This window comes from Saccopteryx leptura, chromosome 1 (genome assembly GCF_036850995.1).
Source record: "Saccopteryx leptura isolate mSacLep1 chromosome 1, mSacLep1_pri_phased_curated, whole genome shotgun sequence".
Classification (NCBI taxonomy): domain Eukaryota; kingdom Metazoa; phylum Chordata; class Mammalia; order Chiroptera; family Emballonuridae; genus Saccopteryx; species Saccopteryx leptura.
Genome location: NC_089503.1, coordinates 1,381,483 through 1,396,210, shown reverse-complemented (window position 1 = coordinate 1,396,210; position 14,728 = coordinate 1,381,483). Strand labels below are relative to the sequence as shown.

The 14,728-nt window shown below is 68.0% G+C and overlaps 1 protein-coding gene across 16 annotated transcripts in view; it reads right to left on the bottom strand.

Moving 5' to 3' along the window:
• BRSK2 (BR serine/threonine kinase 2) overlaps window positions 1-14,728 on the bottom strand; it is a 60,702-nt gene that overhangs the window by 12,537 nt on the left and 33,437 nt on the right. For 10 of the 16 annotated variants that reach the window (XR_010750075.1, XR_010750073.1, XM_066373138.1 and 7 more), the window contains 13 exons: window positions 14,048-14,188; window positions 13,505-13,621; window positions 12,827-12,860; window positions 12,643-12,711; window positions 12,355-12,501; window positions 10,557-10,588; window positions 10,092-10,256; window positions 9,877-9,974; window positions 9,643-9,793; window positions 6,755-6,820; window positions 4,485-4,545; window positions 3,588-3,795; window positions 2,822-2,870 (listed from right to left, as the gene is read on the bottom strand). Coding sequence is in view for 13 of the 16 variants with exons in the window: in XM_066373138.1 (XP_066229235.1) it covers window positions 2,822-2,870; window positions 3,588-3,795; window positions 4,485-4,545; window positions 6,755-6,820; window positions 9,643-9,793; window positions 9,877-9,974; window positions 10,092-10,256; window positions 10,557-10,588; window positions 12,355-12,501; window positions 12,643-12,711; window positions 12,827-12,860; window positions 13,505-13,621; window positions 14,048-14,188 (1,338 nt within the window). In the remaining 3 variants the exon portion in view is untranslated. Of the gene's footprint in view, window positions 1-2,821; window positions 2,871-3,587; window positions 4,165-4,484; window positions 4,546-6,754; window positions 6,821-9,642; window positions 9,794-9,876; window positions 9,975-10,091; window positions 10,257-10,556; window positions 10,589-12,354; window positions 12,502-12,642; window positions 12,712-12,826; window positions 12,861-13,504; window positions 13,622-14,047; window positions 14,189-14,728 lie in introns of all 16 variants that reach the window. The other 6 variants (XR_010750099.1, XM_066373411.1, XM_066373504.1 and 3 more) reach the window with 2 other exon arrangements.

Below are 14,728 nucleotides of genomic sequence, written 5' to 3'. Positions count from 1 at the left end.
ACTGCCCACACAGCCCACATGCTGTCCTGTGTCCCGACTGCCCTCACTGCCCGCACAGCCCACGTGTCCCGTCCTGTGTCCCGACTGCCCTCACTGCCCACACAGCCCGACTGCCCACACAGCCCGCACAGCCCACGTGTCCCGTCCTGTGTCCCGACTGCCCTCACTGCCCGCACAGCCCACGTGCTGTCCTGTGTCCCGACTGCCCTCACTGCCCTCACTGCCCGCACAGCCCACATGCTGTCCTGTGTCCCGACTGCCCTCACTGCCCACACAGCCCACGTGCTGTCCTGTGTCCCGACTGCCCTCACTGCCCGCACAGCCCACGTGCTGTCCTGTGTCCCGACTGCCCTCACTGCCCGCACAGCCCACGTGTCCTGTCCTGTGTCCCGACTGCCCTCACTGCCCGCACAGCCCACGTGCTGTCCTGTGTCCCGACTGCCCTCACTGCCCGCACAGCCCACGTGTCCCGTCCTGTGTCCCGACTGCCCTCACTGCCCACACAGCCCACGTGTCCCGTCCTGTGTCCCGACTGCCCTCACTGCCCGCACTGCCCACGTGTCCTGTCCTGTGTCCCGACTGCCCTCACTGCCCGCACAGCCCACATGCTGTCCTGTGTCCCGACTGCCCTCACTGCCCGCACAGCCCACGTGCTGTCCTGTGTCCCGACTGCCCTCACTGCCCGCACAGCCCACGTGCTGTCCTGTGTCCCGACTGCCCTCACTGCCCGCACAGCCCACGTGTCCCGTCCTGTGTCCCGACTGCCCTCACTGCCCGCACAGCCCACGTGCTGTCCTGTGTCCCGACTGCCCTCACTGCCCGCACAGCCCACGTGTCCCGTCCTGTGTCCCGACTGCCCTCACTGCCCGCACAGCCCACGTGTCCCGTCCTGTGTCCCGACTGCCCTCACTGCCCGCACAGCCCACGTGCTGTCCTGTGTCCCGACTGCCCTCACTGCCCGCACAGCCCACGTGTCCCGTCCTGTGTCCCGACTGCCCTCACTGCCCGCACAGCCCACGTGCTGTCCTGTGTCCCGACTGCCCTCACTGCCCGCACAGCCCACGTGTCCCGTCCTGTGTCCCGACTGCCCTCACTGCCCGCACAGCCCACGTGTCCCGTCCTGTGTCCCGACTGCCCTCACTGCCCGCACAGCCCACGTGTCCCGTCCTGTGTCCCGACTGCCCTCACTGCCCGCACAGCCCACGTGTCCCGTCCTGTGTCCCGACTGCCCTCACTGCCCGCACAGCCCACGTGTCCTGTCCTGTGTCCCGACTGCCCTCACTGCCCGCACAGCCCACATGCTGTCCTGTGTCCCGACTGCCCTCACTGCCCGCACTGCCCACATGTCCTGTCCTGTGTCCCGACTGCCCTCACTGCCCGCACAGCCCACATGCTGTCCTGTGTCCCGACTGCCCTCACTGCCCGCACAGCCCACGTGCTGTCCTGTGTCCCGACTGCCCTCACTGCCCGCACAGCCCACGTGCTGTCCTGTGTCCCGACTGCCCTCACTGCCCGCACAGCCCACGTGTCCCGTCCTGTGTCCCGACTGCCCTCACTGCCTGCACAGCCCACGCGCCCTGTCCTGTGTCCCGACTGCCCTCACGGCCCGCACAGCCCACGCGCCCTGTCCTGTGTCCCGACTGCCCTCACTGCCTGCACAGCCCACATGCTGTCCTGTGTCCCGACTGCCCTCACTGCCCGCACAGCCCACGCGCCCTGTCCTGTGTCCCGACTGCCCTCACTGCCCTCACTGCCCGCACAGCCCACGTGTCCCGTCCTGTGTCCCGACTGCCCTCACTGCCCGCACAGCCCACGTGCTGTCCTGTGTCCCAACTGCCCTCACTGCCCGCACAGCCCACATGCTGTCCTGTGTCCCGACTGCCCTCACTGCCCGCACAGCCCACGTGCTGTCCTGTGTCCCGACTGCCCTCACTGCCCGCACAGCCCTCGCGCCCTGTCCTGTGTCCACCGCGTTTCCCGCTGACACCACCACCCAAGGACTGGGGTCCAAGGCCACGGGGGGCGGAGCTCCGAGGGGCAAGTCTCTCCAGGGCCTTTGGTGCAGACGGTGTGGGGGACATCTTCACGTCCAGACCTCCTGCGGGGGGTGTGGCTCTGCCTCCCATCGCCCCGCGGGCTCCACATCTTCCTCTCGTGTCCGTGGTCCGAGGGCTTCCTCTGCACCTGGCCGTGGCCGAGGCCACCCCCCTCCACGTGTTCCTGTGGGCCGTTCCTGGCTAGCCCTGTCCTGTGTCCCTCTTCCTGGCCGGCCCCACGCTTTCACCTGGAGACCATCCTCGGTCCCTATGGCCCCACACGTCCGGCCACCCTCCGGGCTCCGCTCTGCCCAGTGAAGACTCCTGCTGCCAGGACCACAGGCTGGTCCTGGGCACCTCCCCACGCCCCGCACATCCAGGGCAGCCAGGTCCCCGCGGGCTCCCGTGTGTGGAGGCCATGGCCCCTCCTGCGGCCAGCACAAGCTCTTCTCCTCTGCCTGGCCTCTGAGCAGGACTGGGTCACCGCCCCCATGGCTGCCCCGCCACCCTAAGCCCTGTTCCCCGCCCGGCACTCAGCACGCAGGGGACTTGAGAGACGCTCGCGCTGGGGCAGCAGCCGAGGAAGGAGGTGGCGGGACCAGCGGCAGCTGGGGCCCCAGGGAGAAGGGAGACAGACCGGAGGGCCGGGCAGCCCTCCAAAGTCCCCCATTGACCCCCTAGCCTGCCCCTTCAGAGGGTCCCCTACAGCGTCCACTGTGGGCTCCGCGTCCCACGCCAGGAGGGAGGCAGACAGCCCCTGCCTGCCCTTGGCCAGGACCACTTACTCTGGGGATGACTCCGGGGTTAGGTTGGACATCTCCTCTGGTGTCGGAACTGTGCGCAGGAAAGACAGGGAGACACGGCTGGTGACCACAGTGTGAGGGAAGGGTCTGCACTGGGGAGGGGTCCTATGGAGTCAGCCCACACCCCCTCCCTGGCAGGAGACTCCGGAGCCCTGGGCCCTGGGAGCTGTCCTGACCCCCGGTGCTGAACCCAGGCCGCGCCTGCTCCGGTCTTCAGCCGGCCCTGCTGCCCCTCAGCCAGGGGCCTCACAACCCTCAGCTCTGCAGTGCGGCTGGTGGGCCCGGGAGCTGTCCTGACCCCCGGTGCTGAACCCAGGCCGTGCCTGCTCCGGTCTTCAGCCGGCCCTGCTGCCCCCCAGCCAGGGGCCCCACAGCCCTCAGCTCTGCAGTGCGGCTGGTGGGCCCAGATGGCCAAGCAGTGCCAACTGACCCTGGGCACCCAGCACACGGGCAGGCTGCCCCCCATCACCCTGTGGGTTTCCTGACCGTCGTGCCCACCCCTGCCCTGCAGCCACCTCTCCTCACAAGGCTGCAGAGGAGCGAGGGCCCCGGTGGGCTGAGCCGCACAATGGGGGGACGCGGGCGTCTGGGGCCTGTGGGCCTGTGCCACCAAGCAGACAAGGACACGGACACAGCGCAGTGCTTCTGGTACGGTGAGCCATGCCCGCCTGTCCGCCCGCACTGCAACCAGGATGCACAGGGCCCCCAGGGCCCCGCCTCCGGTCCCCTGCCCTGTCACCGAGCTCACCCTGCAGTTTCCGGCGGTGGAAGCGAGGCGACCCCAGGAAGCTGTTCTTGATGGAGTTGAGCCTCGTTCTCCAGGGCACGCCTCCGACGCTGGGGCTGGACGGCGGCGTGGGGTTGGGCGTGCCGGCCGGGCTCTCCTTGGGCGTGTGCACGGGCGTCCCCTTGGGGGTGGGGAGGGGACTGCCCCTTGGAGAGGGGTGAGGGGTCACCTGTATGGTGGGGATAGATTTCGTGTTCGGTTCAGTGCCGGTGGGCGGGAGCCGGGTGGGGACAGGCAAGGCGGCCAGCCCCGGGGGCAGGGCCAGCTGGGGGCCGAGGCCGCCGGGGACCGGGTGCCGGGCCTGGGTGCCGGCTGGGAGTGGGTTGGACTTGGTGCCCTGCAGAGGCTTGTCGGTCAGCTTGGCCTTGCTCGGCAAAGTCTGGGTCTTGGGGTTGGGCCGCGGGGCAGCCTGCGGAGGGAGGACGTGTCCGGGCCGAGAGGCGTTCCGACAAGCTTCGGGCTCCACGGCGGTGGCCGGGGTGCAGGCCACGAAGGGCAGCTCGGGGGGCGGAGGGGGGAGGACAAACTTCCTAACAGGCTACGGGACGGGCACAGAGGGCAGGAGTGGGGCACGGGTCCCCCATGCAGCCGGCCCACCCGCCCCGCATGCACACACACAGCACCAGGACCAGCGGGCGCAGGCAGGTGGGGGAAGCATTTTCCGCAAAAGAAAACAAGTGACACACGAGAAAACACACAAACAGAACAGAAAACGTGCAGTTAGCGAGAGCAGCCAGAGCCGCGGAGAACAGCACACGCGAGGGCCCGCAGCCAGCGGCGAGCTGGGCGGGGCAGGGGCGGGGCAGGGGCGGGGCGGGGCCGGGCCCCTCCCGGGCGTCTGTCTGGGCGAGCACTCACCCGCGGGCTGCTGAGTGGGCTGGTGGAGAGGCCTGAGGAGGCGCCGCTGATGGATCTGGACCTGAGGACAGAGGTGCGGGTGTGGCTCAGCCTGGGGCGGGCGCAGGCTCGCGGCTGCTCTTCCCGCAGGTGGGCTGTCCAGGAGGCCTGGAGACCTGGCACGCGTGGCCGTGCCCGGGGCTGGGCTGCTGTCCGCACCCCACCTCTCCCCAGGCCCAGGAGAGCCCCCGAGGCCCAGGGGTGCCGCCTCAGGGCTGCTCCCCACCACGTGGGAGTGCCTGCCGCCCAAGGGAGACGGCAGCTCCCTGTGCACGGAGCCCAGCCACTCTCCACATTCCAGCTGCCCTGAGCCCGGCCTGACCCCCGAGGCTGAGCTGGCTCAGGGCCACCAGCTGGACACTAGCCAGCCCCTGTGCCCACAGCCCACCCACCCAGCCCAGAGCTGCCCACAGAGGGCCAGCCCTCCGCCCTGTCCTCGCTCACACCACAAGGGCTTGGGCTAGACGAGGCTGGGACGAGCACTGGCAGGGACCGCGGGCCTTTTCCACTACTGGCCCCGCTGGGTCCACAGACCTGGCCCGGCATGGCCAGACGGAGAGTGCTGTCCCCGTGCGCCAGGCTGAGGAGGCACACGGCTGCACTCCCTCAGGACGGGACCTGGGCCTCTCGGGGCAGACGGGGGCCTCTCGGGGCAGACGGGGGGCCTCTCGGGGCAGACGGGGGGCCTCTCGGGGCAGACGGGGGGCCTCTCGGGGCAGACGGGAGGCCTGCTGGGGCAGACGGGGGGCCTCTCGGGGCAGACGGGGGCCTCTCGGGGCAGACGGGGGTCTCTCGGGGCAGACGGGGGGCCTCTTGGGGCAGACGGGGGGCCTCTCGGGGCAGACGGGGGTCTCTCGGGGCAGACGGGGGGCCTCTGGGGCAGACGGGGGTCTCTCGGGGCAGACGGGGGGCCTCTTGGGGCAGACGGGGGGCCTCTCGGGGCAGACGGGGGGCCTCTCGGGGCAGACGGGGGTCTCTCGGGGCAGACGGGGGGCCTCTTGGGGCAGACGGGGGGCCTCTCGGGGCAGACGGGGGTCTCTCGGGGCAGACGGGGGGCCTCTGGGGCAGACGGGGGGGCCTCTCGGGGCAGATGGGGGGCCTGCCGGGCCTCACACACCTGCCTTCTTCAAGAAGGAAACAGGCCTGGGGCGGACACAGACCCTGGAGAGGACGGCGGGCGAACCCGGCCCTGCCCCCTTCCCACTCCAGCCTGCCTGCCTGGAGAGGTCTCCCCCCCCCACACCTCAGCCTGGCCTCTGGGCCTCGGGGTGCAGCAGAGCCCACACTGGCCAGGCCCTGGATCCTGGTCGCTCCACCAGCACCTGTGGGCTGGGACCCCATGGCCACAACCACCCAATTCCCCCACCTGACAGAGGCACAGAGCCGGGGGGCACCGACCCTGCCCCCAGCCCAGCCTGCCCAGGGAGGCCCGATGCTGAGACTGGATCTGGAGGGCTGGCTGCTCCCAGGCGGTACCCCCCACCCACCGCCAGCAGCCACAGGCTGACTGACAGCAGCCACAAGGGAGGCCAGGGCCTGGGGCCTCCCAATGACCAGCATGAGCTTGCCGCTTGGCACAGAAAAAGCAAAGAGCAGGAAGGGGGCGGAAGCCATCTGCACACACCCCTGCCTAGCCAGGGGGACCCCGGAGACGACGCTGTGGCCGCCAGGGAAGAGGACACACCTGCACCCCAAAAGCTGGAGCAGCGGGGCGGGCGCCCAGAGACCACGGGGCACAGCAGGGGCAGGCCCGGCCGCTTCACCCTCAGGCAGCGGGCCCTGCAGGCCCAGGGCGGGGCACTCAGGACAGCCAGGCTGTACAGAGACCCCTGGGACTGTCACACCTCCTGCCACCAACTTGGGAGCCTGCTGTGGGCTCAGACAGCTGAGCAGCCTCTGGCTGCCGCTTCCACCAGCTCAGGGGCTGGCGCTGGACGAGGTCGGAGGTTAACCAGGGCCACCACCGGCCACGGCAAAGGTGGCCCAGAAGGGGGCCAGGGCTGGGAGAGCGCAGTGGGTCTCCCAGCCCCCCCCGGGCTGGCCGCCAGCCTCGCCCAGCAGCCCCGTCCTCCTGGGCCTCAGCCTGCCCTGACTCAGCTCTTCCCCTGGCTGGTGGAAGGTCCCCTTGCCGGAGAGGAGAAGGCCGGGTGCAGCCCAGGCCCAGCCCTGCCACCAGGCCCGTGTGTTGCCTGGGGGGCTGGGGGGCGGGGGTGGGCGGGCAGGGTGTATACCTGTCTTCTTTGCTGTATTGGGGGTGGGCTTCAGCGATATCCAGGCTTTTACTGAACATTGCTTTACTACAGCAAGAACAAAGCGAGAAAACAGAGTTACTGCCACAGCCCCACCAGGCGGCCGGCTGGGAGCCAGCCTCCATGAGCTCCGAGCTGGGCGCCACCCACCTGGCCCCAGACCAGGGTGCACAGACACCAGGGGATGCCGGGCAGGGCGGGAAGCCCGTGGTCACTCAACACCGAGTGACCAGAAAAGGGAGCAGAGCGCCGGAGGAGCTGCGGGGTGGGAGGTGCTGGGAGGAGGGGCTGTCTGGTGAGCACCAGGCTGGTTCACCCCGACCGCCCCGTCCCCAGCACCCCAGCCGGGCCTGGGAAGCAGAGTGGAAGCCGTGGCAGGTGGCCCCCCTCACGCCCCCACCTCAGGCCTGGGCAGGTGGGGTGGGAGGTTTGCTAGGTGGCCGGTGCAGGGAGGGCCAGGTCAGCTCTGCCAGCCCCGCAGGGTCCAGCAGGAGACCAGGGGCCAGGCTGGGAGGCTGGGCTGGGAGAGGTGCGCCCTCTACAGGCAGGACGGAACGGTCAGGGAAGGGACCTCCCTGCTGCTCCTCCCCTCGCCCCACCCCACGGCCAGAGCTGGTGGGCCTCCCTGGCTGTCTGGGGACCTGGACAAAGGCTCCAGAGGGCCGAGTCCCCGGGGCCAGAGGCAGCCAGCCTGCCTCCCTGGGGAGGGCCCAGGGCCACGGGCACAATTTGATCCCGATAGTGGCCCAGTTGCCCTATCTTCTAGTTGCTGGCAAATTCCTCAGAAGGCCTGGCCCCCTTGAACACCCAGCACCCAGCTGATCAGAGACAGCAGGGCCTGCTGAGACCACTCAGGGTGCTCCCCAGGGGCACCCTAGAGGGCTGAAGCCCCCACCTCGGCAATAACTTTTGGCCTCATCCCCAACAGGTCACACTCAGTGCCAGGGTGAGGACTGGCCACGGGCCTCACCGGGCAGCCCCGAACAGCTGGGGCTGTGGGGCTAGGGTGCCTGCCTTCCTCCAGAGGCCTGTGGGATAGCCCAGACTGCTCCTCATCCCCCAGAATTTCACTTCCCTGCTTCTTGCACAGCCATAGGTGACCCAGACGTGAGGCCAGCACTAAGTGGGGACATAGTGCGGGGCTGCCAGCTCTGAACATTGCATGACCATAAGCCAAGCTACTCTAGTCCAGCCCAGCCCAGCCCAGTCCAGTGAAGCCCAGTGCAGTGCAGCCTAGTCCACTCCAGTGCAGCCCAGTGCAGTCCAGTCCAGCCCAGTCCAGTCCAGTGCAGCCCAGTCCAGTCCGGTGCAGTCCAGTCCGGTGTAGCCCAGTCCAGTCCAGCCCAGTCCAGCCCAGTCCAGTCCAGTGCAGCCCAGTGCAGTCCAGTCCAGCCCAGTCCACTCCAGTGCAGCCCAGTCCAGTCCAGTGCAGCCCAGTCCACTCCAGTGCAGCCCAGTCCAGTGCAGTCCAGTCTAGTCCAGTCCAGTACAGCCCAGTTCAGTGCAGCCCAGTCCAGTGCAGCCCAGTCCAGTGCAGCCCAGTCCAGTCCAGTGCAGCCCAGTCCAGTGCAGCCCAGTCCAGTCCAGTGCAGCCCAGTCCAGTGCAGTCCAGTCCAGTGCAGCCCAGTCCAGTCCAGTGTAGCTCAGTCCAGTGCAGCCCAGTCCAGTCCAGTGCAGCCCAGTCCAGTGCAGCCCAGTCCAGTGCAGCCCAGTCCAGCGCAGCCCAGTCCAGTCCAGTGTAGCTCAGTCCAGTGCAGCCCAGTCCAGTGCAGCCCAGTCCAGTCCAGTGTAGCTCAGTCCAGTGCAGCCCAGTCCAGTCCAGTGTAGCTCAGTCCAGTGCAGCCCAGTCCAGTGCAGCCCAGTCCAGTCCAGTGCAGCCCAGTCCAGTGCAGCCCAGTCCAGTCCAGTGTAGCTCAGTCCAGTGCAGCCCAGTCCAGTGCAGCCCAGTCCAGTCCAGTGTAGCTCAGTCCAGTGCAGCCCAGTCCAGTGCAGCCCAGTCCAGTCCAGTGCAGTCCAGTCCAGCGCAGCCCAGTCCAGTGCAGCCCAGTCTAGTCCAGTCCAGTACAGCCCAGTCCAGTGCAGCCCAGTCTAGTCCAGTCCAGTACAGCCCAGTCCAGTGCAGCCCAGTCCAGTCCAGTGCAGTCCAGTCCAGTGCAGCCCAGTCCAGTCCAGCGCAGCCCAGTCCAGTGCAGCCCAGTCCAGTCCAGTGCAGCCCAGCCCAGCCCAGTGCAGTCCAGTCCAGTGCAGTCCAGTCCAGTGCAGCCCAGTCCAGTCCAGTGCAGCCCAGTCCAGTGCAGCCCAGTCCAGTCCAGTGCAGCCCAGTCCAGTCCAGAGCAGCCCAGTCCACTCCAGCCCAGCCCAGTCCAGTTCTGCGCAGCCCAGCCCATTCCAGTGCAGCCTAGTCCACTCCAGCTCAGCCCAGTCCAGCCCAGCACAGCACAGTGCAGTCCAGTGCAGCCCAGTCCACCCCAGCTCAGCCCAGCCCAGTGCAGTCCAGCACAGTGCAGCCCAGCCCAGCACAGTGCAGCCCAGCCCAGCACAGTGCAGCCCAGCCCAGCCCAGTCCAGTCCTGTGCAGTCCAGCCCATTCCAGTGCAGTCCAGTGCAGCCCAGTCCAGCCCAGCTCAGCCCTGCCCAGTGCAGCCCAGTCCACTCCAGCCCAGCCCTGTCCATGATGGCCTAATACAGCCCAGCTAACAAAGCAAAGCCCAGCACACTGCAGTTCAGGGCAGCCCAGTCCAGCCCAGTGCAGCCTGCCCAGCCCCCGGGTCAGAAGGGCAGAGATGAGTTAGCACAGCCCAGGACATGTGCCAACTGCTCGGGCCGGAGTACCAGCAGGTAGGGCACGGGGTCCTCCCGCAAGGCACGTACCTCTGGCCGTGCTGGGCCATCTCGATGGCTCGTCGCGCAGGCACCGGGGAGCCGCCGTCTGTCACGCTCAGCACCTCCATGGACTTGCGTTCCGGCCGCCGCTTGCCATGCCGGTTCAGCATCGGGGAGTCCACCCGCTTCCGGGGAGGGTCTGCGTGCAGACCGGGGTCAGGCCAGGCCGCCCAGTGGGTATGGCGGGGTGGCGTGCGGCCAGGCCTCCCAGGGACCCTGTACCTATTTCATTCCTGGGGGGCAGGTCCTCGTCCTCGTGGCTGGGGTACCTCTCCTTCCGGTCCAGGAGGAGGAAATAAATCATCTTCTCCTGGTTCTCCCTGCGGTGGGGAGGGGGGGAGAAGGGCCGGTGAGTGTGGAGGAGTCCATTGGTGGATGGCAGTCCCGCCCACAGCCCGCCCCGCCCACTCCGCAGCAGGACCCCACGCAGGACGTACTCCTCCGACAGCAGGTCCTGCAGCAGCTTGTTGCGGTCCCGGAAGCAGCCCAGTGAGTGCATGCTGTCAAGCACATCCGGGTCGATGTCCTCCAGGCTGGGCAGCGAGCGGATCTGCACCTTGCGGGGAACGGGCTGCTCGGGCTCTGGCTCGTTCTTGCCCCCTCTGTGGACAACGGGGCACCACCCGCGGTCACGGGACTTGGCCTCCCTGTGTCTCCTCCCCCTCAGCCCTTCCTGGGGACCCTGAGTCCTGCTGCTCTCTCCCTGTCCCAGCCCCTGTACACCTCCTGCGCCCTGCTGCGCCCACTGCAGGCCGGCCAGCCGGCCGGAGTCTCTAAGTGCTGGACCCAAGGCTGGGGGCAGGCCTGCACTGGGCTGGGTGCTCCCCCCCCGCCTTCCCTAGCAGGCCCTCTGGGCCGCAGCGCAGGCAAAGCAGGCGATGAGTGGGAGGAGAGCTACTTACATATACCATGTGTGTTTCTGAATGTGCTCTAGCTACAAGAGAGAGAAACAGGGAGTTAGTGTGGAGGGAGCAGGGAGCCCGCGTTAGGAGGCAGAGGGAGCAGGAGCCAGGAGCACCGGAAGGGGGAGCACCGGGAGGGGGAGTACCGGGAGGGAGGAGCACCGGGAGGGAGGAGCACCGGAAGGGGAGCACTGGGAGGGAGGAGCACCGGAAGGGGGAGCACCGAGTGGGGAGGAGTACCGGGAGGGAGGAGCACTGAGAGGGAGGAGCACGGTGGAGGGAGGAGCACCGTGGAAGGAGGAGCACCGTGGAGGGAGGAGCTCCGGGAGCGAGGAGCACTAAGGGAGGAGCACTGGGAGGGAGGAGCACCAGAAGGGGGAGCACTAAGAGGGAGGAGCACGGTGGAGGGAGGAGCACCATGGAGGGAGGAGCACCGTGGAGGGAGGAGCTCCGGGAGCGAGGAGCACCATGGAGGGAGGAGCACCAGAGGGCACAGGAGTGCCAGAGAGCAGGGGCAGGGGGAGGGTGGAGGGACGGTGAGGATGCAGAGGCAGGGAAGGTGAGGGGAGGAGCAGGGGAGGGTGGGGGACAGGAAAGTGGGGAGGGGCTGTGTTCCCAGAGGCTCTGTGCTAGCCCCGTGACCCTGCGATCCCAGGAAAGGAAATGCCGGCCAGAGAAAGGGGTGTGGCGGTGGTGGGGGCTGCAGGAAGGGGCAGGAGGGAGACAGGGCCTCTGGTGGCTCAGGGAGGGAAGCCGGAAGGAGAGCAGAAGGCAGCCAGGGGCAGCCCACCTGCTGGGAAGGGCTGGGGTGCAGGTGAGAGCAGGGGGCTCAGAGGCCCGCTCGCCAAGTCCCTCTCCACCAGCCTGGGGCCAGCTGGGCTGGGGAGCGTGGGAGAAGGTGACCTCTCGGTCACCGGACCACCCCCATCCTGCAGAGGCCAGCCCAGGGGGGTCCTGCTGCCCTTGCCCTGGAGAACTAACATCCTGGTACCAGCAAAGCCCTGATGAGGCTGGCTGGGGGCTCCCTCCAGAAGTGGGACTTCCCTCAGACCCCCCCCCCAGCTCCCCAGCTCTCTGAGTGGGTGGTGACAAACTATGCCCACTGACAGGGCTAGTCCAGAAGGTATGGGGGGAAGGGGACTAGAGTTGGTGGGCACTGGCTTCCCAGCTCTCTGGAGCCACTGCAGGACACAGGCAGCAGGAGGCCCCTGGGCACATACCCACCTAACTGTGCACACGTTCACACCTGGGGACATGCTCACACATGCGCACACCTGTACATATTCTCATGCACCTGTACACACAGAACTGCATCCGTGCCCATCACACACGCACCTGCGAGTGGTTCTCACACGCATGCGTGCACATATCTGTGCACAGCTGTTCATGCACTCACACACACATGCACAAGTGCAAACAACCGCATGCACTCTAGTTCACATGCATGCTCATACACCTATGCATCATTGAGTGCACACACAGAGCTGGTGCACACACACACACAAGTATACTCACACCTCTGCACACACACGTATATACTCATACACAAACCTATGCATGCACAAGTGCACATGCACGCACCCACGCACCGTGAAAACACCCACTGCAGTTTTATGCATGCGCGCGCACACACGTGCATGCACTCGCACGTGTACAATCCACACACCCGTGCACACCCAGGGCTCCCCGTACCACACTGGCAGGCACAAGCCTCTCTTCCCACGGAGGTGGCATGGAGATGGGACGTCTCCGGCAGCGCGGGCCCGCCCCCTCCGGCCCTCCCTACACCTGTACGCACCGTGAGGCGCCGCGCCGCGTCCACTTCGATCATGCCGCGCAGCAGGCTCTGGCAGTCGGGCGGGATGAAGTGCGGCATGTGGAACACGCCCCGCTTCACCTTCTCCAGCAGCTGCCGCAGGTTGTCGTCGTCGAAGGGCAGCGCCCCCTGCCGGCCGGGGACGGAGTCACCGCGGGGCGGGGGGCTGGGGGAGGGGCGGGACAGAGGGGCGGGACAGAGACGGAGGGGTGAGGGGCGGGCGGGCGGGGCGGAGGAGGCGGGGCGGGGTGTGGGCCGGGCGGGGCTCACCACCAGCAGCGCGAACAGGATCACCCCGCAACTCCACACGTCCGCCTTGCGCCCGTCGTACTTCTCCCCCTGCGGAGGGCGGTGCGGTTGGCTTCGCAGGGAAGGAGGGGCCCGGGCCCTCGAGGGCGGGGGTGGGAGGCCCCTTTGGACAGGCAGGGACTTGGGGCGCGTGCTGACGACTTACCCGGATCACCTCGGGGCAGGCATAGTGGGGGGACCTGAAGGCAAAAGCAGCAGTCAGGGCTCAGGCTCGGGACTCGCTGTCCGCCCGGCCGCGACCTCAGGGCTGCCCCAGGACCGCAGCAGCTGGACGCTGACAGAGGGGTGCCTTCCCGCTCCCCTAGCAGACGCCGCCTGGGGAGGAGGCTCCACCGTGGGGCCTAAAGGGGCTCTGCTGTCTGTCACCCCACCCCTAACTGGGGGGGGGCGGCCTGGGAGTCTGGGGGCTCTGCCACACTCTAGGCTGCCCAGTTGTCCTGGTCCAAGGAGAGACTTCAGATGAAGGGCCGGGTGGATGGACTGAGGTCACAACCCAGCAGCAGCGCTGAGTGCACAGGGCTCGAACACCGGGGCTGGACCCGCCTGCCTTCAAGGCCTGGCCAGAGAGCCCAGGGAGGGTCTGGGCCGGACGGGGCAGCTGCAGCCCCCTCACTGCCCCGCACATCGGAGCCACCGCCAGAAGCAGAACCAAGGTGCTGGACAGCTGGGCCTGCAGGCCACCTGGCCACGGAGATCACTCCGGACCTCCGCGAGGCCGCAGCACTGAGCCAGCACCTGCGGACTGTGCAGAACCTGCCGCGGCCGAGAGGGGGCGCAGGCGCAGCGCACGGCGGCCGGGCGGCCGGCTCGGGTACCCACTCACCCGCAGCTGGTCTCCAGCAGGCTGTCCCCCACCTGCAGGGACGCCATGCCGAAGTCTGCGATTCGGATGTTGTTCTTCTCGTCCAGCAGAAGGTTTTCTGGTTTCAGATCCCTGTGGCTGGAAGGGAGGCGGGGGAGGCTGACCGGGGTCCCTCCCCCAGACCCCACCCACACAGCCCCCGGCCAATGGCAGGCCAGCCTGGTGATGTCACAGGCAGCCAATCGGAAGTCGCCTGCCTGGCGGCTGGCTGCGTGGTCTGGAATAGGAGAACAGGGACCCTCGGGTCCCACCACGTGCTCCCCCAGATCCCTGGGCAGGCTCCGCTGTACTCCCTGGGGGAAAGGGGGCGTCCCTCACCCTCACTGCTTCCCGCACACCTGCCCTGGCCGATGCCAACCTGGGCCCCTCAGTCTGAAGGGCCCTGTTCCCAGGACCCCTGAAAAAGCGGAGGTGTCTTCCTGGTGCCAGAGGGGTGTCCGCAGGGGTGGGCCTGTCTGCTGGCGGGGCACCTGGGGGCGGGGTCACGCGGGGGTCAGCTCGCACCAGATGGAGTGGCTGTGGCAGAAGTCCAGCGCTGAGATGATTTGCCGGAAGAACTTGCGGGCCTCTTTGGGGGTCAGCCTCCCCTTCTTGACTAAGTAGTCAAAGAGCTCCCCGCCAGACACGTGTTCTAGCACCAGGTATCTGCAGGGCCACGCAGGTGTCAGCTGGGGGTGCACACACGTGTGCGGCCCACCTCGGGGCCAGCTTCAACACGAGGGGCCCCCCGCCCACCCCTCCTGGCAGGCCCACCTCCAGGCCAGTGTCTGGAGGAGCCCTCGAATGCAGGGGACGGGGAGCACACTTGGCCCCCGGTGTTGAGGGACCACCGGGCCCCAAGGTGAGAGGGGTGCTGTGGTTGGGGACCCTCGTGGAGCTGGGGCCCTGGCCAGCTCAGGCTGGACCCCCAGAGAAGAGGAAGGAACCAGACACTGAGGTACCTCGGGGAGTCTGGCCAGCAAGGGGGCCCTCAGAACTGTGGGTCAGGGGCTGGAGCAGAGCACAGCAGGTCCTGGGGTAGTGGGTGGGGATGCTGGGTGGGGATGCCCAGCTGCAGTTGGATGGGGTACAGAGGGTGGGGTACAGAGGGTGGGGGAAGAGAGGGCAGGAAGACGTGCCAGGGGATGGTGGCTGGAGGACCCCACACCCCTCTGAAGGTGGTGAGAAGCTGTCTGTGACCGAGCT